General features: G+C 45.9%; 1 protein-coding gene across 2 annotated transcripts; it reads right to left on the reverse strand.

Annotated features, from left to right (window-relative positions):
• Position 1: 1 nt before the first annotated feature.
• nck1b (NCK adaptor protein 1b) lies at positions 2-26,104 on the reverse strand. 2 transcript variants are annotated; one of them, XM_086101329.1, is made up of 4 exons: positions 25,862-26,104; positions 13,308-13,548; positions 2,713-3,467; positions 2-808 (listed from the first exon to the last, which is right to left on the reverse strand). In XM_086101329.1, the coding sequence occupies exons 2-4, from the start codon at positions 13,531-13,533 to the stop codon at positions 608-610; spliced, it is 1,182 nt and encodes a 393-aa protein (XP_085957455.1). In that variant the 5' UTR covers positions 13,534-13,548; positions 25,862-26,104; the 3' UTR covers positions 2-607. The 2 variants fall into 2 exon arrangements, with proteins under 2 accessions (XP_085957455.1, XP_085957456.1); XM_086101330.1 differs by lacking the exons at positions 13,308-13,548; positions 25,862-26,104 and adding an exon at positions 10,780-11,386.
• Between the last annotated feature and the right edge of the window lie 101 nt (positions 26,105-26,205).

Consider the following 26,205-nt stretch of genomic DNA (forward strand, 5'->3'; position numbering starts at 1 on the left):
CCCCCCCATAAAAAAAGACATGCACATCGTTTCTGCAACCAGCAGAATTAATAAATATATTTTGGTCGCTTAACTAGCAGATGCCATGATTTGCCTTAACAACTTGAGATCTTGGGGAGAGAGAGAGAGAGAGAGAAAAAAAAAAAGCTTCATACCGGAGGGGCTCGGTTTACAGTTAAAACAAACAAACAAACAAAAAAAGTCACATTTTTAAAAAGAAATGGTTAAAAAGGATTAGGTATACATTTTCGACAAACTAAATGCGACTAAGCTATGGAGGTGGAAATACACGACTGCCGGCAAACACATCTGGATCACATAAATAAGTGGCCAAGAGGTCCGTCATCCGCTCTCAGGAGTCTTTAGTCTTTTTCTTTTTCCTTCTTCTTCTTGTCTCCCAACACTCCCAACATTCTTCCTCCTCTCATGCCTTTTTCCCATCCTCCTCTTGGAATGCTCAACCAGGCAAAAGAAGTCCCGACGACGTGTAAAGTCTTCAGGCTTGATGTTAGTGTGTGTTCCGGTCTGTATAGTGTGCGAGTGTCTGTGTGTGTGTGCGTGAGACATTTACAATTGTGTGTGTCTAGATGAGATTGCGTTCTTGGGATCAGGAGGCAGATAGGGCCTTGACCAGGTAGAGTTTGTCACCCTGCTCGCTGGTGAAGATGGGCGCTTTTTTGTAGTGTTCCACAAGCTCCTCCATGGAGTTGAACTTGCGCTGTCCGATGCAGTAGAGGCTCTCCTTCAGCTGCACCTTGAAATGCTTGTTCTTGCTCTGCGCCTTCAGCGAGATGGAGAAGTCGTTGGGCTGGAAGACAAGAAAGGGAGAGAAACGTGTCGCCGAGTAGTTCCCATGCACGCGAGACGAGACACGGCCGGCCGTTATTTTCAGTGAACGTGACCCAAACGGAAGGCGTTATCGTTTGATACGTTCTAATTCCCAGGTCAAAAGTCGACAACAAGTAGCGGGACAACTGAACGTGCCTTCTTGTGACAACATTTCCTTCCACCGCTGTGCAAACTAGTTCATTGCGCATCGCCGTCGTTGAACCGAGGCCCCCTTGCGTGTACCGTCAAAGTCACTCAACCAAACAAGGAGCCGGTTTAGGATAACATCAGAGCAATCTGATGAAACGCAAAGCGGGCAATGGCGTGACGTCACTTCTTCCCTTTTGAAAAAAAACAAAAAAGGACCAACATTGCTTGAGCAACGCACGCTTGGGATGATCAAAGTAGCAACAAGAAGCCACCAAGCCCAATCCCGAGGGTGACGACAACAGGGGGGGGGGGGGGGGGGGGAGTAACGCCGCGGTCCTTTACATGGGTGGCTTGTCAGAGAAACGCCAAAGACATTTCTTCAAACGCAGCAACCCCCTCAGACAAAAGATGGTTCAAACCCGAGGGCGGAATCCAGAACGGCAAGCTCAGCAATGTTGTTCACGCAGTGCGGTGTAGTGTCGTCAGGCGGGCGGCGCCCGCGACGTCGGCGTGACCGAGCAACCGCCAAAAACTAACACGTGGCACGACGCGGGTCGAGAGTCGGCGGGTCATTTGCATCTGAACTTTCGGTTCCGCCGCCTTCTCCAAACAGAGGAGGAGGTCTGCGTCATGACTGGTCATCAGCGAACACGATCCCGACATCACTCTCCCGTGGATGGTCTCAAGCGACGGTAACCAAGTCGCGGTAAACCAAGATTTGGAACGGAAGAATCCCAAGTTGAAACGTCTTCAACAACCAAGATGCCTTCATTCAGCTGACATGAATGACTCAAGTCTGCACCGACACAGCACCTTGAAAGGCGACAGAGACCGCCGTAAATCAAGGACCTTCTTTCTTTTTAAACTCTGGTTCTCAGCAAATAGCTGGTGACTGATCATCACACAGAAAAAAAAGCCAAAATAGGTGAACAGTGAACTGCAAATCGTGTATGCCGCAGACTACTTTCGATGTAGAGCAGCGGTCCCCAAGCCCCGGGCCGAATGGAAAGATGAAATAACTTACATTACTTACGTTTTATTCATTTCGGAATCTGGAAGATGTTTTATTTTGAAAATAAAAATAAAAATCTCTCGTTATATCCGTCTCCAGTATGTCACTCGTGACGCAGGCCGAGGCGCGCTTCTCGGTCACGTGATCGGTTACCGCTACAATGAAACCCAGGAGCTAGCAAAATGAGTAAAAAAACAAAAAACAAACGTCTTTGGAAAGTTTCTTTGAGGAGGGGAAATGGCCCAACCGGGAGACAGAAGACAAGCCTTCGACTTTCAAGAAAAAAAAAAAAGGCTGCAATGAATAGACAGTATCAGGAGTCCAACTTCAAATATGGATTTATCTCAACGGGAGATTCCTACATACCGAGTCCACTCTGCACAGTACGCGGCAATGGTGAGTCGTATTTTTCATGCACTTTGTATGTGCAGTGGATCTTATTTTGAAGGCGTGTTTAAACGTTACCATGGCGACCAGAGAGTGTTGCGGCCAGATGGGACGCTCCTCGTGTCGTGATTCGTTTATTATTATTATGTTTTGAAAAGACCGCTGTTTTCATGTCGGCCACATCTTATAATTTTGTCGTATTTATCCGGTCTTAAAGGCCGGTCCCTGAAATATTGTCTGACATGAAACCGGTCCGTAGGGAAAAAAAAGGTCGGGGAGCGCCGACGTAGAATGTCGAATAGCAACTCGAATACGGTTCGAAATGATCAACTCACTGATGACTCGCTGTCTCGAATGAGGAAGTCCCCCTCGGTGCCTCGCTGGTTGAGCGCCACCTCCGCCTGGTGGCGCGTCACCTTCCCGTAGTACCACTCCTTGCCCGCGAATCGCCCGCTGCCGGACGGCGAAATGTAGTCACAGTCGGGCGTGGGCGGGCCGGCGGGCCCCGCCGCGGTTTTGTGCGAGGCCGAGTCCAGCACCGTCACGTAGTTCTTGGGCACCAGGCCGAGTTGGCCGTCAGCCTTGCGACATTTCCACCACTCCGGGTCGTTCTCGGGCTTCTCCACCACCTCCATCACTTCCCCCTTCTCAAAGTTCAGCTCCTCGTCGTTGTCCGAGCCGAAGGGGTAGAGCGCCTGCACCGTGTGTAACACCCGGTTCCCGTTGGCTGCGCTGTTCACCGCGGCCGCCAGCTTCTCCGCGAACGATCCCGACGGGTCCCCGAGGCCGCCGGGCCCTCCTCCTCCGGCCGTCCCGTCCGCGTCCTCCGTCACGTAGTTGGACGGGAACCAGCCGGAGCGTCCGCCGTAGCTGCCGCGCCACCAGCCGTCGCTGCACTTCTCCATCACCACCACCCGAGTGCCTTTGACCAAGGAGAGCTCATCTTCACGCTCCGCCGCGTAACTGAACTTGACCAGGGCTGGCAGGTTCAGGTCGTACAGGCGCTCGCCGTTGTCGGCGTACATGTCGGCGTCGGCGTTGGAGGCCGTATCCCTCGTGCCCCCCTTCCTGCTCTTCACCTTTCCAATTCCTGTGGAGAACGACCAATGACGTAAGTTCAACGTGACTTACGTGTGACTTATACTCTGGAGCGATTTACGTGAGAAAATATTCACACATTATTCGATCATTTCACATTAAACCGCAAGGGGGCGCTCTAGGCCTGTGTTGATAAGTCGACGACGAGTCTGACGTAAGCGGCGTAGAAGAGGAAGCGCCGCATCTTCTACCTTCGGAGATGGTGCAGTTCTTTAAACGTGACACCGAAGATGAAGATTTCATTGGATTTAGTGATTTGGAGTGACATTGATGGTTTGGTGAACTATAGTTATCTGAACAACGCTTAATATGTTACGTGAACGTACCAGGCACATTCTCAGTTCGTTGTTTACGCGTCATGTCACGTTAGCATATAGTACACTTATTCGGCCTGCTGTTCTCCATTATATTTTTATTTAAAATTGCCTTTCAAGATGACATGTCTGTTCTTGGCGTTGGCATTTTATCAAATAAACTTCCCCCAAAAGTGCGACTTATACTCCAGTGTGACTTATGTTTTTTTTTCTTCATTACGCATTTTATAACTGTTGCGATTTATACTCCCGAGCAATTTATAATCCGGAAAATACGGTACACTGGAATGACCTACAACAGTATGGCATGTTCATGTGACAATGAAGAGTCTGTGCAGATTTGTAAACATTGAAATGAGGCAAATCGACTCTTCTCTTTTTGGGCAATCCAAATAAATGGATTAGAAATGGTTGAAAAGCCCCCTGGAAGGGATTGTGTTTGAGTTCTGAGGGCCGACTGTAATCCAAAAGGAGGGGATTAGTAGGTCCCTGCGGCCCTCGCTCTCCTGGTGGTTGTAGAGCCCTGAGGCCGAGCTTTTGGCAAGCCTGTGATCTCCATCTTACTTGACAAGAATTTCCACTTGGCAGCATGGCACGCGCTCGCAGATGACGCCGGTCACACTGTTCCCATTTTCCGAGAGACCGCAAAACACTTCCAGGAGTCCCATCCCGATATACGAAAACGCTCTTTCGTGTAAACAGAGCAACGCAACAGTACGCCAACACAATCATTCTTGAACTGAGAATGCCTTTGCTCTCAATGCTATCGGTGACCCAACGATGTATTGCGGGAAAACTCCGATTACGTTTGCGAGAATTGCATCATGAAAAGTCAGCCGGTTGACATTACACCGGGAGGCAGGGTGGAGTTTCCGGGACGACGCTGGGATGGTCGCGTTGATTTTCTGAGAAGCTGCGGATGAATTGTCCCTGACAGATGTTTGGATCCGAAAGCCGGGACAAAAAAAAAAAAGTGCAGAGAGGCCCCAAATGCTTCAAGGTAGAGCCTGTTATTAGTCATGCCGATGCATTGAAGTGCAGACTACAAACGCAAGTGGACGTCTCAGCTGCAACTGCCCGGCGGGGTCGCTCCAAACAAGCTTGAGGACTCAGCGCTGCATAATTGACGCATCTTTAGATCTGCTTGCTGGACATGATGTCAGAGTTGTATCTAACTGGCCGTGTTCCTGACACGACTGCCTTATCAGAGATTCATTTCTGCTTCCTTGTCTGAAGGCTTTGCATTGGAAACAGAATGCCGCCTAACACCGCCTCATTTGAGTAGAGGCTCAAACTGGGTCAGAGTGATAAAAAAAAAAAAAGTTGGGATTTGCATGCACCGCACAGCTACAGGTAGGCGGCAGTTGGACAATACTGGGGGTGGGGGGGTCCTGTTATTGAGGTAATCAGTGCCGGATTGCTCAATTAGACCAAGCAATCTTAATCGGATTAGTACGGAATTGGAAACAACAGTTTGGGGTCAGAATAATGCACTGGCCCCCCCAAGAAAAAGACAATCCCCTTTCATTTAAACAGTTCAAGGATGTGATTGTTCACACAGGGACAACAAAGAGCCCATTCGAACACCACTGATAACGAAAAAAAAATAAATTAAAATAGCACGCATAAAATAGAAAAGTTTGTCGTGCATTTTGGCAACCGTTTCCAAGATGATACGTGGTGACGCCGTCTTCGACAAGTAACTCGTGAAGCAAAAGCGCCAATTTATGGAATGGCAAATGGACTCTGGAATTACCAAATAGATTAATTTCGTAAGTGGCGATATGAAGCAGAGTGCTTCCCCCTCATACCCACAAAGTGTGATTATTTCGTGACCACGACCGACAACAGGTCGAGAGAGGAGAAACTTGTGATCCACATGACAGGCTTTTTCGTTTGCATTTCCTAAGAGGGGGGGGGGGGGGGGGCGGGGGTTGTAGCCTAACATTCTTATGTTAATGACCACTAAAAAGCCCATTGTAGACTGTTTACGGATGGGGTGTGTGTGGCACGAGGGGGCGAACGTGCCGAAGTGGCGAGCGGCGTTTGTTTAGCGAACAGGCGCGCACAGGAACTGGTTTTGTTTTTTACTCTGCTTTGCCTTTGCTGGCAGCTCGTCCATTGTCCGTCTGTGGCCCTCTCGACCCTCGGCTTCCCTTCGTTTCAGGGCTCTTCCTCTGTGGACGACAACACCCCGCGTCAGGCTGTCTGACAAAGCCGGGACATCCCCCAGCTCGGGACACAATGCGCTCACTTGGACTGGCTGAAAATTTGCGGTTGTAGGATAGTTGCAGGCCAAATGCAAGTGATGAACTGTCTGGAGTAAATGTACACAATTACCATTTGTTATCATCTTAAAACCCTCATAGTCGACCGTTTACAAAGAATGCAATATTTCTTTGAAGTGTCATAGCACAGAACTGCTTTTATTGTCCATAAAGGGCAAAAAATCCCAAGGAATTCATATCAACTATATATGTATGGATAGCACAGATGCCGCTGAACATTTTGAGTGATTGAAAATAAAAAAACACATGCTGGAATAATGCCATATACACAATTTTCAAAAATTGTAAAACGCGTAGGTTCGGTTTAGTTTTTTTCGAAGGGCATAAGGGTTTTAAAGGGGGAAGGCAAGTCAAAGATTTTCCTTTCAATATGTTCAACGTGCCCTCACTCGTCTGAACACGGGCGTTCTCTAGATTACGTTTTTGGAATCTGAATTAAGCGGCAAATTCAATGTTTTTCATCCATCTCATTTTGCCAATTGCCGTCGATTGAAAATGACATCGTAGGTGGCCTGGGGGCTCGGCTCGCAAACGTCACATGACCAAACCCAGGAAAAACAGGTGAGCCGTGACGGTCGTGCTCATGCCTTCGTCTTGGCATCACTCGATGTTGTTCCACCCCCCAGTGATGACTATCGAGTCACGAGACAGTTCCGAAGGGTAATGGCTTTCTCACAGCATTGTCATTTCAGTACAGACATCTGACGAGAGTTTACAATGTGGTCTTGAAGTGCGTCTCTTCAAAAATAACGCAATGAGTCAGGACAGCTACAAAGACGGCTCGCTGACTTTTGGCGCTCGGACACATCAAGGAGGGCGGCCATTAGGCCGCGACGGAGACCCGAGAGGCCCCCTTTGGCCCGTGTTTTTTGCTGGTGGCACATGCTGCGATCGAGGCCGCATTGACAAGTCCCTAAGGCTAATGATGTTCAGACCATCCTCAGTCGAAGATGGTTCCGAGGTACACCATTTCCAGATGATGAATAATGAGTAGTGAACTAGCTTGTAAAACAGGATAAGAAATAGTTTGTCAAGCAGCAAAAGGTGCATTCAGAAATACTGTAGTCACTCTGTTTATTTAAATATGTTTTTCTTTTTTAAATCTGTGGCCTAGATATGTTTTTCAGACAAATATTTTTTGTAAATATGCCTTTGGCATAGTAAGATCTTTCCCAGCCAGGAGTATTGTACGTGAGCGCATTGTCGGGGGAAACATTTCATAAGTTATTTCCAAAAAAAGATAAGTACCGTATTTTCCGGATTATAACTCGCTCCGGAGTATAAATTGCACCAGCCATAAAATGCATGATGAAAAAAAAACACTAGAGTATAAATCACATTTTGGGGGGAAATTATTTGATAGAATCCAACACCAAAAACATACATGGCATTTTGAAAGGCAATTTAAAATAAAAATAAAAATAGAGAACAACAGGCTGAAGAGGTGTATGATATGGTAACGTTAAATGACGAACGGAAAACGTGCCTGGTATGTTCACGGAACATATTAAGAGTTATTCAGATAACTATAGCATAAAGAACATGCTAACAACTTTACCAAACCATCAGTGTTACTCCAAATCACAAAATCCAATGAAATCTTCATCCTGTGTGTCACTTTTAAACAACTCCGCCAACTCCGTAGGAAGAAGATGCAGCGCTTCCTCTTCTACGTCGCTTCATCGTCCATTTATCAATGCAGGCATAGAGTGTGGATTTCCTGATGAGTTCAATATACACGCGGATGAGAGCACAATCAGGAAGGTCTTTTCTCAAAATCTCGCAAACCACTAATGACAATGGTGTCAAAAAGCATTTATGGCCCGACGCCACCAAAAACCACTTCAAATCCGATTGATCCCTCAAGGGAATACGTTAGCATTACCCGGCACGCCGGAGAAAGAGAACTCCCAACACGGATGGTCGACAGTACTTCACAAAAAGCACTTGATGTGATAATTATCAGTTCTTCATCCATCCCATCTGGGCGCCGTCAACCAAGGGTGACGAGCGACCGCACAGCCGCCCAAAGGCTGCCGTCAGCCACATCTTAAGTGCCTCTCATGAGGCGGCATGTTGTCACAAGCGCATGGCAGACAATGATAAAGTTACTCGTCGGCTTCCGCCAGAACTGCGTTGTTTGAGAACGTTGAGTAGCTGACAAGAGACATTATTGCCGAGCCTGATTACAAGAATGGTTTGCTGATTTGATGGACAAATGCAATTTCCCGTGTTGAATTTGCAAACATTTGTAGATGTGTGCATTCCACTTCCCCGGGGAAAAGATCAGCCTCTCCACGTGCAAAGGCAAAAGTAGGAATGTATCACCGCGACCGCATGCTGAACTGAAATTGGTCTAGATCCTGATAATGACCACAAATGTCTCCTATTTTACACGGAGAGAATTTTATGAATTTTAGCAGCACGTTGCCACAATAAAGTGCGCTTTCACACAGACACTACATTCAAGCACAATTTCTTTCGAGCTGTGTTGACATCAGGGCTAATGTTTGGTGTGACAGAAACTACAGTGGTACCTCTACTTATGAAATGAATTGGTTCTGGAAGAAATGTCTTAACTGGAACATTTTGTAGGTAGAGCCGTGTTTTCCATGTAAATGCCCGGATCCGTTCCAAGCTCCCCAAAATTCAGACAGAAATGTTTTATAAAGCATAAGAATAAATCAAAATATGTAACAAATACACTTTAGAATTCGATTATTGCACAAAATATACTGTATTTTTACCTTTCGTATCTTGAAATCACTTTTGTAACAAGAGGCAATATTTTCCTGCTGAGTCGTTTCGCAACTTGAAAATTTCGTATGAAGAGACGGTCGTAAGTAGAGGTATCACTGTACTTCTCTGACAGCGACAACTGCTTTGAACAACGATAACATGAGAACTTCAAACCTCATCTTTACACCCCAACGCCACCCACCTTCTGTTGCAGCCCGATATTACCACTTGGGATCTCCGTGTACTACACATTTCCGTTCCTACGGCGGTGAGATAAACCAAATTTGAACACAAGTCACTCAGCTCGGCTAAAGCATGGGTAAAGTTATGAGAGTCAAGGTTTGTATGACAAACGCTCTTAGGCCACAAATGTAAAACGATCAAGTGAAAAATGGACAGCAGTACCTGATCATGACAACATTTTATGACTGTCATACAGCAAGGATCATTTGAAGGCGTCCCCACCCAGCCCCCCACCCCACCGGATTTTCTAGTGGCCCACCAGAAGGCAATGCCTTCAGACACACAAAAAAATGATAATTTCTCCAGAAGCAATCATTATATTTTCACATTGTTACTGCCTTATTGTTCTATATTAAGGTGTTGAATTAAAAAAAAAAATTTTTTACTGCAGTTGAGACCAACCTGCTGAGCGCGGGTTAGTGATAGACTGCGGAGTGTTCCACCTTAAGCACAAATAAAGGCAATGAGAAGGTAAACCGCACATAAGTCAAGGACCCCCTGTATCGAAAAGATTAAGCTATTCTTTTTTTTTTGACCGGTAAGATGAACAAGACTGGAAGGAAACATGAATCGAGGAGAGAAGCGTAGAAGCGGGAACAAGCGCGCGCCTGAACAACAGAGTCCCTGCACAATGATTCAACTTCCTTCTGACTTCTCACTTCCTCTCTGGCCAGCTCTCCTCCAATAGTAGGGAGGTAAGAAATGTGGCTCAAATTAGAGTTTCCGCTCACTTGAGGGGGGGGGGGCTAAGAAACAGGAAAACCCAGGGAGGGGGCAGAGCAACTTCCCCCAGTTGCCCAAAAAAATACAACTTTGGTAGCTGATCTCTTAGTGTAATCTCTCCGGACAACGAGGGGTATGTGTAAAGTTTTAAAGCGGAAGGTGGGCACTCGGCAGGGAGGTACTAGCTTCAGATCACTGCAAAAAGTGGGTGACGGGCTGTAAAAGATCAACAGACTCGGGCTAACGACATTCCCCTGATAAGTTAGCGAGGTGCAGGAGATGGGAAGAGGGCAGGGGGTGTAGTTCGACGGATGGCACCCGACACAATGACTACACTGTTCTATGTGAGCAGCGATAGATCATGACCGGCCCGGTGGTGCGTCGGGGGGTGGGGGGGGGGGGTCTTCCCAGAACGAAGGCCCTGAGGGTAGCACAAAAGGAAACGCAGCGTCTTGAGATTTTCCCAAACAAAAGTGGCGTGATGTTCTTCAACAACAATAACAATGGTATCTGTCGCGTTGCAGGACGTGAGGGGGCCGGGGGGAGAGAAGGGGGCGAAAGCGGGATTGCGGCGTGGCTATGTACTTAAAAGCAAGAGAGACAGAAGGATAGCTGAGGCAATTACAGGCTTCAGCTTGGGCAGCAGGATTTTCAAGGGAATATCCAACCCAGAGTGTGTGTGTGTGTGTGTGTGTGTGTGTGTGTGTGTGTGTGTGTGTGTGTGTGTGTGTGTGTGTGTGTGTGTGTGTGTGTGTGTAGACCCCCCCCCCCCTTGCTCTTCCAACACAACATATTAGCACATTCACAAAGATCCGTTTCTCAGAGGAGACTCGCTTAACAAATCTTGAACGGTTTCACAACCAAAACGAGAAAGCCGGTCAAGCCACGCACGGTTAGGAAGGCCATAGAAAATCAGCGGGAAAAAAACAAAAATCACCAAAGACCACCAAAGTTACAAGAGGACCTCCGCGTAGGATAAGCAAAGTGTGGAACTCACGGAAGAAGTGTTTGAATAGGTTAGCCATGTCCATTTTCGGCTCGCCGCCGCCTCGCCTCGCCTCTCGGTATCCGTCTCACTGCAGCTGGAGAGTTATTCCATGTGAACACCCAGCAAGCGAGGGGGTGGGGGTGGGGTTGGGGGGACGGGGGGCGGGGGTTGTCCACTCCTTGGACCATGTGACCGGCAGGAGCCAATAAGTGCAGGAGCCAGGAGGCCCTCATGGAAAGGGGAAGAAGGAAGGAGGTGGAGGACGGATGTCGAGATGTCGTTCACGTCAGAAGAAAACGAGATGTAAAGATGTCAAATGGAAGTCAAAGAGCTATTTTTGGGCAGCAGATTTTTGGAACTCCGAGTAAATGTTTTCCCTCGGGGGCGAGGCGGCGTTGCCGACTTGGCTGATTCACGAACTGCTCGCCCATCGCATGACTGCGAGTTGTTTGTAAAATTTGACATGAACCCACTCCCCGCACGCTCCAAAGCGGATCATAGCCTGACACATTCTTTCAGGAGGATGACACCACTCCACGCCCAGACACAAACTTGTTTGTTGCTTTTTGTTTTGGTCTCTCTCAAATAGAATTTCATCCACTCGTTCACCCCCCAAAAAAATAAAATAAAGTGTGATAATCACCTTCAACTCTTTAGTTAAAATGTTCTTGAATCCACTAATAGATCAGGGTGGCATATTTACGAGCTCCTCGTGACTGTAATTATAATTTTACAAGCCGCTCGGTGCGCTTCAGCTCAAGTTTCGCATTAAGGCATGTTAAGCAGATGTAAAACACACACACAAGACATGACCAAGTTGAGTGCGTTTTGTGCGCCGTCCGTGCAGCTGCTCACCTGTCCCGACCGAGTACAGGGGACGGATCTCGTAGCAGGTGGAGTGGCGGTGGTGGGGGGGGGGGGGGGGGGGGGGGGGGGGGGGGGGTGTCATGGCGAGGTTCCTGTTACGTGCTTGCACATTTTACAGGCTAGCTTCCAAGTGAGGCAATAAAACAATCACACGCTTGTAAATTAAAAGGTCACGGCAGAAGGGCGGCATCAGAAGTGCAAGTCATAGCAACCTCAAATGGTTTTAGTGTCGTTTTGGGGCTGTTGCCCAGCTACCGGGAAGACAATGTTCCCATCGTCTGAAGATAAGAGAGTTGCACACACTGCGGCGCCAGATACCATTAAAACTCCAGGATGCTTCCCGGGCCTCGTTTCTGTAGTTGGTAGATCTGGTATTAAGATGCCGTTCCCTTTCACACCCAGTGAAGGCAACCGTGGATGATTTTGCACAGCGGTGAGATAACATTGCTTGTGACACGACAAGTATGATGACAAAAAAAAAAAAAAAAGACTTGTTTTAAACAATACAGCACAGCGCACACAGACTGTAATATTCCCTCTCAAAACAGAGGCACCCCTTTTACGATTGGCTGATTCCCCACTTGAGCAAGGTGTGTGAAAGGGGCTATGCTTTTCAAAGGTCCGTTTGCTGATTGGTTGACAAAGTTGCCTACCAATGTAATGATTCCAAGGGCATGAAGAAGAAAGCAACATGCTTTGGCTATATTTATTCTTTCTCGATGGCACAGGTATCAAACTCAAAGCCCGGGGGCCAGATCTGGCCCGCTACATCATTTTATGTGGCCCGTGAAAGCAAATGAAAGGGGTCAACTTCCACGACGCTTGCTAAAATCTCCACCAAAATTTAAAATTCGCATATGTAAGCATTTTCTTGAAACCAAACCCGTCATGACAGTAACTTCAACAAAAGTGGAGTAAAACGTTATTCTTGACTTCTTGATATGGTTTCAGTCATAACGGCCCACCAAGGGAAACCGTCACAAAAATCTGGGCCGCGACAAAAATTTGTTTCACACCCCTGCTCTATGGGATGGTGTGGCATGGCGTGACACTAATTTTCTGTTAAGCCGGTGATCCGGCTTTTGCGTTCTGGTCTTCACGTCCTGATGTGGAAACGTAAGCCTCAACGGGGTATACTGTACAGCACGGGTGTCAAACTCAAGGCCCGTGGGCCAGATGTGGCCCGCCACATCATTTTAAGGGGCCCGCGAAAGCAAATCAAAAGACGACGACTTCCGTGACACATGCTAAAATGTGTACCAAAACTTCAAATTTTCATATGTAATAAATCAGTGACATATTGTCAGCATTTTGTTGTTACCAAACCCGTCATTAGAGTTACTTCAACAATTGTTGAATAGAACGTTATTATTGACTTCTTTATGTAGTTTCGGTCATCACGGCTCTCCAAGGGAAATGGGAATTACTGTTGTACTTCTACCACTGCTGTGAAATGTACCACCCAGTGGAAACATGACTTTCGTGTCATCGGGTCTCGTTTTCATTCAGAACCTTACGTGAGCTGGACTCTCACCCGCAGACACTCTGAGACTAAGAGGAGAGCTGACTGCAAAGCCATCACAAAAGCCACCATGAAAGAGGCGATGTGGGAATGCAATGTTTTGGCTTACGACGTGCGAAAAGGTTCAGTCAAGAAACAAGATCTTTACCCAATGTATCCTTGAGGTTCTTGACAATGGAAGCCTTCCTGGCACTGTTTTTCCTTTCCACATAGTTGGACGGCACAAAGCCCGTTTTGTTGGTGGCGTTCCGGACTCTCCACCAGGACTTGGAGTCGTCGAGAAGCCAGAGGCGCTCGTTCTTCTTGATGTCAAGCTCCTGGTCCTGCTGGGCCATGTAATCAAACTTGGCGATGACTATCACCTCTTCCGTCATCTTGCACAACGTGACCTGGAGAAGAGGACGAGGAGGAGCGGTAAATACTTTGAATGATCTCATGTTAGCTCATGAGGCAGAAGTTCAGACTAAATGACAAACTCCTACACGCAGTTTCAAAATGTCACCAATACTTTATTTTATTTTTTTTAAATCACAGCTCAAGTTTGTGGTGGGGGGGGGGGGCTGACAATGCAGTCAGACACCAATGGGGCGAACTCGTGCATTTCTACATTTCAGTGAGTCATTTGACATTCAAATAAATCAACACAGGTTTAATGTCAAGCCTGTTTGGGGAAGAAGAAGAAAACAAACAGAGAAACAATGACATTCAGTGAGGAAATCTTGCCTACAGAATCCGGACAAAAACGGAATGCGATGGTTCCCGAAGAAAAAAGGTTTGTTGGAAGGCGTATGTACTGTGGCGCGATTCATTTGGGATGTGTCTGATGTTACAGGTAGAAACTGCAAGATTTGTCCAAATACAATAAGAGTCCTGAAAAACAAAATCACGGCTAGTTGCCAGCTCCTCGAGCCAAAGCTTGTTCTCTCCAGATCTTAATTCTCTGGGCATAATGTGTTGTTCAAACAAATGATTGATAAGTGATTATTATTTGCAACTGTAAACACAAAACGCTGGCAAAAGAAATCCATCAGAACTGACATTTTCTGATATTTAGGGAGAGGATTACATTCCCTCAGGAAGCACCGAACGATTGGCCATTGTTTTGCATTTTAAAAAAAAGTACAGTGGTACCTCTACTTACGAAATTAATTGGTTCTGGAAGAAATTTCATAACTCAAAAATTTTGTAAATTGAGATGCGTTTTCCATGTAAATGCCCTAATTCGTTCCAAGCCCCCCCAAAATTCAAACATAAATGTTTCCTAACGCTTAAAAATGCATCAAAATATGTAACAAATACAGAGATTATTGCCCAATAAATGAGAGTTGTGCATCATGTAAAAAACAAAGAATAGAGTAAAAAATAAAAATGATGGTCATTTTACTTTGAACTGCGTCCTCATTGTTTTTTAGTTCATGTTCTCTCTCAGAAGTGGTTTTTGCCTGGCGTTTTGTCAAGAACTGATCCAAGGACGCTTGCTTTTGTCGGCTTTTAACAATCCCTCGAAAATATTCAAGGCAACGGCATCGTGAGCGATCGTTCGACCGGTGAACACTTTTTTTGGGTGATTCACATTTACATAAAACTATCGGAACACCTCATGGCCCGAGGGGCGAATGACGAGAACGCTGCATAAACACCTTCAATCTACACACAAAGACACATGCGGTAGAGGTCCCTCTTAGCCAACGGGATGCCAGGATGATGCTCGGTAATAGCCAATGGCAGAAATCTCTTTCGTAACCAGAGGCAATATTTTCCTGTTGAGGCGTTTCGTAATTTGAAAATTTCGTATCAAGAGATGTTCGTAAGTAGAGCTACCAATATACTTCAGACTCAAACTGAAGCAGTTTGGATGATCATTTCTGCCAACGGTCGATCCACATGAGCAATTTCTCACTCCAAAACGAACATTTGATTTTTGCTTTCTTGAAGTGACTAAAGTCGTGTTTGTGGGTCAAGGCTTGCTTCATTAGGGCAGGGATGTTGCTCATCACAAGAACAGCAACACTCCCCCGGGCATTCGACAAGTGTGTCATTACGAGCCTCTTAAAAACAAAGAGCAGCATTCAACCACCGGTCTTATGACAAAATTCCGCCATCAGCTCTGCGCCACGCTGCGCAAATGTGAAGTATTTGGGAAGCGCGGGCAAGCGCGAGGAAGCATCCAAGCGGCTGTTTGGCTGCTCCAATATCTCGCGCGAGATGGTCGCTCTACCTTTAACCTCCGGATTAGACACTGACCTCATTGATCGGGAGCTCTCAGTTTGGTTTTCATTTGAGCCACTGGTGCTGGGGTCTCGGTTTCAACTGCAGCTGGCGCTGGGACCGGACCGCAATTTGATCCTTGGCAAACACATGGACCTAAACGAATTTTCGGTGCGATTCAGCCACAAGTGGTATTATGAGTAAATAATCACAACGTACAAAGTACATTGACAGCTTCACATATCTTGGGAGTAACATCTCAAATATAGGTGGTGTGGAGAAAGACGTCAATGGTAGACTTGGTAAAGCTGCGGGAGTGTTCCAACGCCTCCGCAACATCTGGTCATCGACCACCAAGCTACGTGGTCAGTGGTCATCCCAACAGCGAGTTACGCCTGGATGAAGACAGCCAATATTACCAACAAGTTAGATGTCTTCCATCGGCGTTGCCTGAGATCCATCCTGAGGATCTCAGGGAGAGACCACATCACCAACGAGGAGGTGATGAGGAGGGCAGGAGAAGCTGATCTGTCAGACATCGTCTCTGAAAGGAGAAGGAAAATGATCGGCCACGTACTCCGACTGCCAAGAGAGAGACCGGCAAGTGTGGCCATGGACTGGATGCCAGAGGGTGGAAAGAGGAAGAGAGGTAGGCCAAAGAAGACGTGGAGACAGACTGCCAAAGAAGACCTCAGTGAGATGGGTGTCAGCTGGCATGGAGCAAGAAGGGTCGCCAGTGACCGGAACAAATGGAGGAGACTCGTCGCCCAATGTTCCAAATAGGAGTGGGTGGAACGAACTAACTAACTAACTAATCACAACGTAGCGGTTGATTGTGTTCCTCACGATCTATAGGAGGTGTTGAGGCATTCATCATTGGCCTGGCATAGCCAAAAGATCCCAATCTACTACACCGATTCTACTAAATTCAAACTATACGGCACCGTGCAAAGCCGACAGACGTTTTAAGTACAGCTCGCACCCAAAATCCCCATTCGCTATTCATGTAGATGCCAGCGAATGACGATGGAATTAATTTGCTTCTCTCTTTTTCAGAAGAGACGCATCCTAGTCCAACAAATGAGAAATCCCATTTGATCAAATTGGTCAACGGATCGCGATTGTATCGCGTTTTGTCTACACCATACTATGTAGACAGTATGAAGCTTTCCAAAGCTTCATATTCACTCATTTGAAAACATATCTATTGAACGGGACAACTGCAGAGGCTCCAGCACGCCCGCAACCCATGTGAGGATAAGCGGATTCAAAAATGGATAGATGGATGAGTGTGACCCAACAGTTGCGGCAACTTCCGAAATCGTTTTTTTCTCTTTATTTTAAAATAGCTTCCTTTTACTGCAAAATATGCACACCTTGTGTTTTTCATACAAATATTTACATTAAGACTTTAATACTGTGTTAGCGTTTGTTCCTGATACAAATGCAGAAAGAAACTCATCAGAAATCGAGGACCCTCCTGTAGATTCCAACCATGCTCTGCTTTTACCAGATTTAAAGGGACATTTATCATCCTTTTAGAGAGCAAAGGGGATTATAGCCAATGTTGTACTTTATTGCGCCAAATGTGATACTTATCTTCTGACAGCATCCTTTCATGTCATTTTTCTTCAGAGCGATACATAATTCAATATCGGACCAAATTTCTACATCGCCACCTCAATCTCACTTCAGTCACCGAGGCCCCTGGTGCACGGGGTGGCTGAGTGCTAACTGCATATTAACTCTGCAGTGACTTGCAGCCATGCAGATGTAAGGGAGGATCAAAAATAAATAAATACCGGCGACAGATGCTGCAAGCTAATCGCTCAGCTGCACAGCAAGCCAAGGCCGCTTCCCAAGCCAAAGCCCTAAAACACGAGGGCAGACGGGTCAAACTACTCTAACGGTGTCACATCCACAGCCCGTTTGCCACACAAACACTGTAGACCAAGAATCAACCCCCCCCCCCCCCAGGCTTGATTGGACTAATCTACCCAAGTATTCCGAGATGAAACTTTCTTGAAGAAAACACACTCTGAGCTGGAACCTTTTTCCTTTCCACCTTTTTGTTTTTCCATCTCTAAATAAGTCTGAAATTAGGTCAACTGAATTTGTGCAAGACCACCCCCTTTTGGACAACTTCCTGCAGGGAAATTTGTAAAAGCTGCCGTGTGAGGTTGTATTTATTCAGAACGGCGTACTGGTGAGGGAAAACCAGGAATTGCCGGGTATAAGGGGCAGTGCTCCTGACTTGGGAGGCAGAGGCACAAAGGAAATGATGCCCTAAGTCAGTGGTCCGAATCAAATAACCTTGGACTTCGGACAAAAAAATAGGTAATTATATAGGTATGCCGCTGGAAAAGCAGAGACTCTGAAAATAACACCGAAAAGAATGTCAAGGAAAAACAGGATTTGCGGGCCTGTTTTGTGGTCAAGGTCAACGTGGGCGGCCAAGACCACATGCGATGGCGGACAGGTGGTCAAGTGTGGCGGCAAATGAGGGGCTTTCCGTCGCTCAGCGTGGCTGTCATTTGTCACTTTCAATCTGGAAAGTTAGACCGTGACAAAGACAAACAAATCAAAGTGGCATCCCCGTTTCTTAACAAGTGCCGCTAAATCACCACTTCCTGTTCCCAAAGAAAAGCTCGTCGCCCTTTCCATGTCGTGTGGCAAAGCTCGCGGTTCAAGATGACGGAGGGCAACTTTTCGACTGTCGTGATCGCAGCTGTGGGTCAGAGACGGGTCACCCATCGAGATTATCATTAATCCACTCGTGTCCACAAACCGCCCCAACGGTGCTCACAACTGACATCCCAGTTGCCAAAACCCGAGGCCAAAAGGAACATCCGGTAGCATTGAAAATGAAGCACCAAGTCTGAAAATGTGGATGACTTAACCAGGAGTCACTATCCCATAACCTCAGTTACATTTTGTCGCAATTTTTTTTTTCAAAAAAGAAAACAAACCACCAATGATTGTTAAGTGTTTCAACACACATTTCAGTGAGCAAGATTATGATCATCATATGTCTCGGCGAGAGTACCCGAATCGACAGGTGTCAAACTCAAGGCCCGCCACATCATTTTATGTGGCCCGAGAAAGCAAATCAAACACATCAACTTCCATGATGCTTGCTAAAATCTCAACATTTTAAATGTTCATATGTAATAAATAAGAGACATATTGTAAGCATTTTCTTGTAATCAGACCCCTCAATAACGTAACGTAAACAATCGTTGAATAAACTGTTAATACTGACTTTTTTAATTTGGTTTCAGTCATCATGGCCCTCCAAGGCCAACCGGTAACTAAAATGTGGCCCACGACAAAAAATGAGTTTGACACCCCTGGCCGAATCAATTATCTTTTGGCGGGGGATGTTCAAAGGTGAACTTTCCTCCTCAATCTGCTCGGAAAACAACCGAAGATGACAATTATAAATGAATCGCAAAATTCTTAAATCCCGCCAAGCCTCGGACGTCGTACCAGTGAGGTGAAACACAACGATAGCATTTTAAAACTGTATCCAAGCAAGTCGAGTAGACCCCCGTGTATACTCCATACCTGTCAACTCATACAGTTTAGCCATAGTTCATACGGATTTTGTGGTGAATCTTACTATATGGCCGTATCGCACAAATCATACGGATTCTGAAAATTTGGTGAAAAAAGTAACGCAGGAATACAACTATGAACACAGTAATGCCACTAAGTAGAATGATGATTAGACATTAACCAGACTTTGTATTATGGAGATCTACAATAAATATCATTGAAAATTTCGTGGGGGGTTTTTTGCCGTTATTTTGACATATAAAATCCTTTGGTATGTTATAAGGATTTTTTGCTCTTTATAAGGATTTTTTTGGTCGTTTATACAGGTTGGCGCTCCGAAAAGTTGACAGGTATGATACTCATGGTTCCACACCTACGGATTCGCAATGCCACAGATAGTTTTGCAATATTTTTAACCGTTTTCTCCCCATGCCCGCGTGGGTTTTCTCCGGGCACTCCGGTTTCCTCCCACATTCCAAAAACACGCAGGGTAGTGTTAATTGGAGGAGTCTAAAGTGTCGCGAGGTGTGATTGTGAATGCGGATGGTTGTGGGTGCCCTGCGATTGGGTGGCAACCAGTTCAGGGTGTACCCCGCCCGCTGCCCGAAGATGGCTGGGATAGGCCCCATCACGCCTGCGACAAGTCGCGCATACAATAAAACTAGCAAACTGGTAAATCCGAGTTCTTCAAAGATTTATGAAGACATAGTGACGTTTTGTTGGCCAGTGGAGATGCATCTTCAAACCATGCTGTGACCAAACAGGCTTTCATTCGATGTTAGGGTACAAAAGAGAACACCGACACGAGAACACAGACAATCTCATCACGCTAAAAAGCTGTGATGCGAGGTTGTCGTTTGATAGAGCCGATATGTTAAACCACGCGCGAGTTGTGTCACCGAGTCGACTGACACGATCACATCCGGCAAAGCCCGCAGCTGCAGACACAATCTGATTGTCTTTACGGGGTAAAACGATGGGCAAGCGAGTTGGAGAGCAGCGCCGGTTTGTCTTCTACGTGGTCATGCTTCGCATCGGGATACGGTAATGGAGATCAAAACGAAAAAGAGAAACTCGGACTCAGTGTTGGAGCTCACTCAATGGCCCTGACTGTCTTAAAACGGGCTTAGCAAAAATGATGTCACGAGTAGGCCTAAAGCCTAATGGGACAAATATAGATCCATCATTGTTAGGGGGGTGGTGGGGGGGGGGGTCGTACTGCTGCACAGCCAGATTGCTGAGGCACTGACACAGCAACAGCATGAGCTCACAGGGGCAGACAGTAACCTAATCCCTGTGACAGCCTGCTAAAATCACAGGGCTCTCGCCTTCTGGAATGTGCTCTGTATGCGCACTCGCCCCTTCTGGCACTGCGACACTTCCTGTGACTTACACCCAATCCTCGATTTTCAGCCGCAAACCTCCTTCGGACAGCCACGTGAAGGCGCCGTGAAGAGCTTTTCGCATGGAACCGCGACAACTGCGGCCCACGGGACGGGACGTCCTCGCGGCTGTCCTAGATTTCCCCCAAAACAAAACGGCAGCATCACAGCAAAGGGTCATGGGAGACTCGCAGGGCCGGCTGTGAGACAGGAAGTGCGGACATAGGGGGTGAGTGGACGATGGGAAAGCGATGCATTCTAGCAGAGTGCGGGCTTGACCCAAGCCACTCGAGTTCACGTTTGCTTTCTACCAACGCATAGCGGCATTACCCACAGTATGCGGTGCAGTTCAAATCAGGATCAGGGCCATACGAGACCTTCAAAGCGGCGCCCCTGCGAGCATGTGCAAAAAGTGTTTTTCTTCATTCTCAAGCTAAGCGACAACGCCGCAGCAGTCATGAGTGCGTGAAAGCAGTTGGCTACGCACCCTTGGGATCAATGCCTACAGAGGCCCAAAACAGAGGAGCGCAATTCTTAGTGATTGACAACAGCGTTTTCAAGCCTTACTGCGCACGGAACAAATGTACAAGTTGTAAATAATTTGTCATCCAACTAGACACAAATCACAACTTGCCAGAGTGCATTCCGAACCCAGACGACCGCAGTTCTAAAGTCAGAAACAGAGTTAATCTGTCTGAAAAACACTTCCAAGTCCATACATACATGTTACGCCGATTGCGAGCGACCGGTAGATCGCGGACTGGTCCCAAGTCGATCGCAAGGGGTGTAAACCCCAACAACAACCATTTGTGTGTTTTTGTGCGACTGTACACTGCACCCTAATGATCCTATCAGTCTCATTTTCACAAAAAGTATGAAAAAAATAAAGCAGGTAAATCTTGTTTGCGCTCAGCAGTCTGCAATTGCAGCTTTTGATCAGAGCAGTTGCGCTCTATCTTTTATTGCTGTCCTTATTCTCATTCAGAGTTTGTTTCGTGTACAATTCACCGAGGGCACGGGCAAAGAATAGGAATCTAGAGGGCCCAGGGAAGCATTTTAAAACGGTACGTGTGTGCTACGATAGTTAACGCGCTGCAAAAGTGCGTCGCGTGCCTCCGTGTCAGGCTGTTGCTCATCGCGGCGTGCGTGTGTATGTGCGTGCGCGGTAGCGGGTCGATCGCGGGAGGTCGGTTGATCGAAAAGTCGATCTTCGTTCCAAAAAGTTCGGGCACCCCCTGTGTTACGCCATCGCATGACTTTATTACTCCCAAAACTCACATCCGTCGTATCAAGGACCCTCCAGTTGAGATTGAATGAACAACAACTCTGGTGGCTGCACCCAAGCCAGTCACTCCTTTCGCCACACTTTCTTCAGAACCTGATTAATCAACACCTGGTTTGATGCAGTCGACAATTCTTAACCAGTAATGAAATGAATCGCTGATCATTACGCGTACCGTTGGGTAAAGACCAGGATTTCATCATATACTGCTCAAACGAAAAACAGCAAATGATATCATCGCCACATTTTCACATCCCCATTTCCACTTCCCATGTCACTCGAACAGTACCGACCGTGAACGAAAGATGTGCCCATGTAGACCACAGATGAGACAATGAAAAATATCAATGTCGGGAAATGCGGGGATCTCGAATTAAGGGGGAAGAATGGAAACGGCATCTGACGCTAAACTGCATGAAGTCGTTGACAGGGCGGGTTGAGGCAATAGTGGAAAACAATACCCCGATATCAGAGAATACCCGTTTCTAACTTGAGTGTAGCCCAGTGGTGGGCAAACTACGGCCCGCGGGCCGAATCCGGCCCGTTTGTCTTTTTAATCCGGCCCGCCGAAGGTTGGTCCACAATTAAGGTTCGATAGGAATGATTGCATTCATTTCAATTGGACTTGTAATGACAGGCATTTCACCGCCAGGTGGCGCATTGACTTGAAGTTGCAGAACACGGGGGGGCCGGGCAATCTTTTCGACCACCTAGCACCTTTGTATCGCTCTACTTCTACTGGTCTGATCACAACCCATCTGCAGCGATGCACAGGCTAAAAGAGGTCATCAGGTGTCTCCCTGATTACTAACACAACTTTACAACGACAGCTTACTTAATGTTTGGCTCCAGTGGTGTTGGGCTACTCAAAACCGTCATTTCATTAGGGAAGCCATAAATGATACCCAAGCTTTAGGCAGCACGCATGTGGTCTTCCAGAAAACTCCGCCGTTGCCTTCAAAACGGTCGACCGCTTGTTAAGCTTCGCGTTGACAATAGCAGACGGGGGTTGTTGAAAGGAATACGACTGCTTCCGACATCCTGACTAATACGAGCCCTCGGGTTCTGTCTCTAGAAGACAAAATAAGCCACTTGGGAAAAGGAAGTCTGCGAGAGACGCGTGTTGGAACTTGTGTAAGAGCATCTCGAGAGCGGGAGGCATTCCAGGTTGCGTGTTGGTCAGACAAAACGCATAACAACACGGAGACAGTTTCGCCACGGGTGTCCAATCTCTACCAAGTATGGGTCAATCTCTGCGGCCGTTTTCGATATGCAGTGTCATCGTGAAACTCATCGTGACCACAGTTTAGGACACATTTCCTCATTTTCACACCACGCGGCTGACGATAATACGCAGGCAGTCAATAAAGGACAACAAAAGCAACAGGAGGAAGTAAAAGTACCGTGCACCAAAAATTTCCGATTTTTGGTGCACGGTACTTTTTAATACAAATTTTAGGGGCCCAATTCGCGAAGAAAATTGGCGTCATTTTTCAACAACACCGTCACAATGTGACATTTTTATCAATACGGTCAACTCCTAAAAAAAGGATTCCATTCCTACTGCAGCAACGTAACCCGAACCTGGACAGAATGCACAGTACTCTATCACGGACCAAGACAAAAGCAGTAGTAAAATCATAATGTGCCTTTCCGCCCGCTTACAGTTGACCTTCATTGATGTTTGTTCATATAAAAATGTGTCAGCTGACTGTTTAGAGAGATCGATGCATGAAAGCTCTACGGAAAATATCTGTTCTATAGCCCAAGTGAAAATGAGGAAATAGCAACATTCAGATTTGAAAAAAAAGAAGATCAAACAAAACGCATGGCTGAAAAGGAAACTTTCCTAAGCCACTTAGTGGAGTAGCGTGTCTCCAACTTGTCATTTGACCGTGGAAATTTTGAGCAACATCAGCTTTTCTTTTTAAATGGTGTTTTGTTTTTTTCTCGCCAATAAGCACAGTTGGGACAGATTTTGGGCTGCTGGAGTCCTGGACGTGGGAGAAAGCAATAAAATGAGCCTGTCGCTTGATAGTCACTAGCCAATAGAAAAGCTTTTAAAAACAACAAAGAAAAAAACAGCCAGAGCTTAGTTGTCATCAGAGTCGCCGCTGGCCTCTCTCTGGGTGCATGTGAATTTGGGTTAAAAAAAAAAAAGGAAAAGGGAAAAGACAAATGATCTCATCACCCTAGTGTCAACAGACCAGGCTGAATAAAGCTTTAATGCAGTTAGGAATTCTTCAAGTTATGATAAAGGGTGTTATGCCAGAACCTGACAGCCTTAAAAAAAAAAACAACAACAACAACATCAATACAGCCTGGGCTTCAAAATTCAAATTCTTAGTGAGTTCAACCAAAATGCGTGTACAAGTCTGACTTAGTTTTTCCTGTGGCTTTGTTGAATGTAAGGAATCACACCGTTCACCTGGGTTTTTGATGGAATAAGCGATTCTAAAAAGATTCATTAGTGACGGCGCAGGTGACATGGAGTCTTGTGATGTCGTATTTTTGTTCGTGATTTTAAAACAGCGGGGAACTGTTTTAAATTGTGGCGAAAATACATTGCGAAATGTCTTTGTCTTTCGGGGTTCCACTACCAACAGGTCTCAAAGTACAATTAGAAAGAAAAAATTCAAATTGGGCTTCACCATTCATGTGTGAGGCTCCCACGAGAATACATCAAGTCAACCAAATGCCCCCCCTCCCCCTCAAAAAACTTAATGAGAGACTGTCAGGAGGCCCATCAGTCAGTCAGACAATAATTACATAAACTGTACGAATGGGCAGACCCACCCACACTTTTTAGTGTTTGGGTCTTAGCCCCAAGTGGAATAAGCATACATCAAAATAAACATGGGCGATAATGAATACCAGGCACATACAATTACACAGTACATATCAGTTTGGAAGTTTATGTGTGCGTATTGTTTAAACTGGAGCACAAGCAGATGACGGTTACGGTGTTATTTTCAATTGAAAGTTGTTATATGCTAACTGTCGAGTTCAAACAATGAAAGAAAGATACACAAGAATAAAGTTGTACGGCGGACCCGTAAACAAGCCCGATCGTAAATAGCAAAAATCCACAAATAACTGATACTTGCCATGGGGAAAATAAATGTGGAAAAATAAATAAATAAATAAGAATGAACTGATCGGTGCAAACAAAAACAACAAAAAAACTGTTGTATATTTGAGAAATGTATACCTCTCTCGATTTACCTTGAAAACAAAAGATTTTTCTTCTAATCACTTGAATGTACAATTAAAAAAATGTTATCACCCAAACTATTTAAGTCTTAAAAATACACCGCTTTCATCCATCAATTATGTAGCGTAAAAAAAAAATTATAAACGTCTCTTCCTCCCCAAACTTATTCTCATTTTATGACATACATTTTATAATTGGAAGACTTTTCCCCTCAAATATGACTTTTGTACTTTAAAATACGCAATTGAAATGTCTTTTTCCACCATAAAATTCAACATTTCTCTTGAATAATGTCCAACTTTATTCTCGTAATGTTCCAAATTTCATCTCAAAACCAGATATTGCATTTGCCTTAAAATATGTATCTTTTCAAATCATAAAATTTCAACTTTAATCCATATGAATTGTATTATCAATTTATAAAGACTTGGTATAAATTAGTTGAAACTCCAAACAAAACATTCTCTCCCCAAATGCACCATTTTTATTCTTGGAAATAGACAACCTTGTTCTTACCAGATAACTTAACAGTCACTTTCCCTTCACTATACTGCACTACTTTTAGGGTCACATTTCAACTTGAATCCCGTCAATGGAATAGACAAATTTACTCAAGATTCCGTAATTATAATATTCAAAATGAGTCTCCAAAATATATCACTTTTTATCGCGAAAATATGTTTTGAAACATTAAATAAAGAATGCAACCAGGGCGTCTCCGCGTTAGAAAATGCAGACATTTGGGAGATGCTAAGCGTCTCCTTTTCGTATTCGCGAAATAAAATAAGGCACGTTTAGTACGCTTTACAACAATTTGACCTGGACTGACTTTTCTACAAACACCTCGCGTTACGTTGCGAAGCTAACAATACGCCCGTTGTTTTTCAATGTAGAACACGGTGATGAGAGTCGCGAGAAACTAGCCCCTGGTTAGCCCCGTTAGCCGCCGTGCTGATGGAAGGTTACGTACGGTGAAGTGAAAAAAGAGCTAGCCTCGGGGCTTGTCTCGATAACAAGCCACACTGCGGCACCGGTGATTTTTACAAGGCACGCCTTACCTTCTTCTCACCGACGGCCACCTTTTTTCGTCTCCCCCTCCGTGCGTAGTCCTCCCCGAAACAGCCCGGCGACGTGACCGGAGAGCAGCCAAGTTACAGAATTTTCCAGGTTACGTTAGCCGCCGTTGGAAATAGCATGGCTGTGTGTATCCAAGCATGTCATAGCTCCGTGGCATTAGCTTATGCTAGGCTAACTAGCTAGGTTCGCCGCAAGCTGCTCAGACACCAGGTCCCGCCCACTCCTCGCTGGTTGGCTGGTTGTAGCGATGAACGCTCTTCTGATTGGACGACCCGGGTGGAGGTCAAAACCACGACGTCTGCCCATTAGTTCCACGAGCGTAATG

This window comes from Hippocampus guttulatus, chromosome 21 (genome assembly GCF_054856545.1).
Source record: "Hippocampus guttulatus isolate MCC_2025c chromosome 21, RoL_Hgut_1.0, whole genome shotgun sequence".
Lineage (NCBI taxonomy): Eukaryota > Metazoa > Chordata > Actinopteri > Syngnathiformes > Syngnathidae > Hippocampus > Hippocampus guttulatus.

Bases quoted from the DNA above. Each gene is read 5' to 3' on its own strand.
- nck1b (XM_086101329.1), bottom strand. From the start codon at position 13,533: ATGACGGAAGAGGTGATAGTCATCGCCAAGTTTGATTACATGGCCCAG. The intron at 3,468-13,307 runs GTAAAGATCTTG...CGTTCTCCACAG, and splicing joins GAACCTCAAGGATACATTGG to GAATTGGAAAGGTGAAGAGC. The intron at 809-2,712 runs GTGAGTTGATCA...CTTGTCTTCCAG, and splicing joins TTCGAGACAGCGAGTCATCA to CCCAACGACTTCTCCATCTC.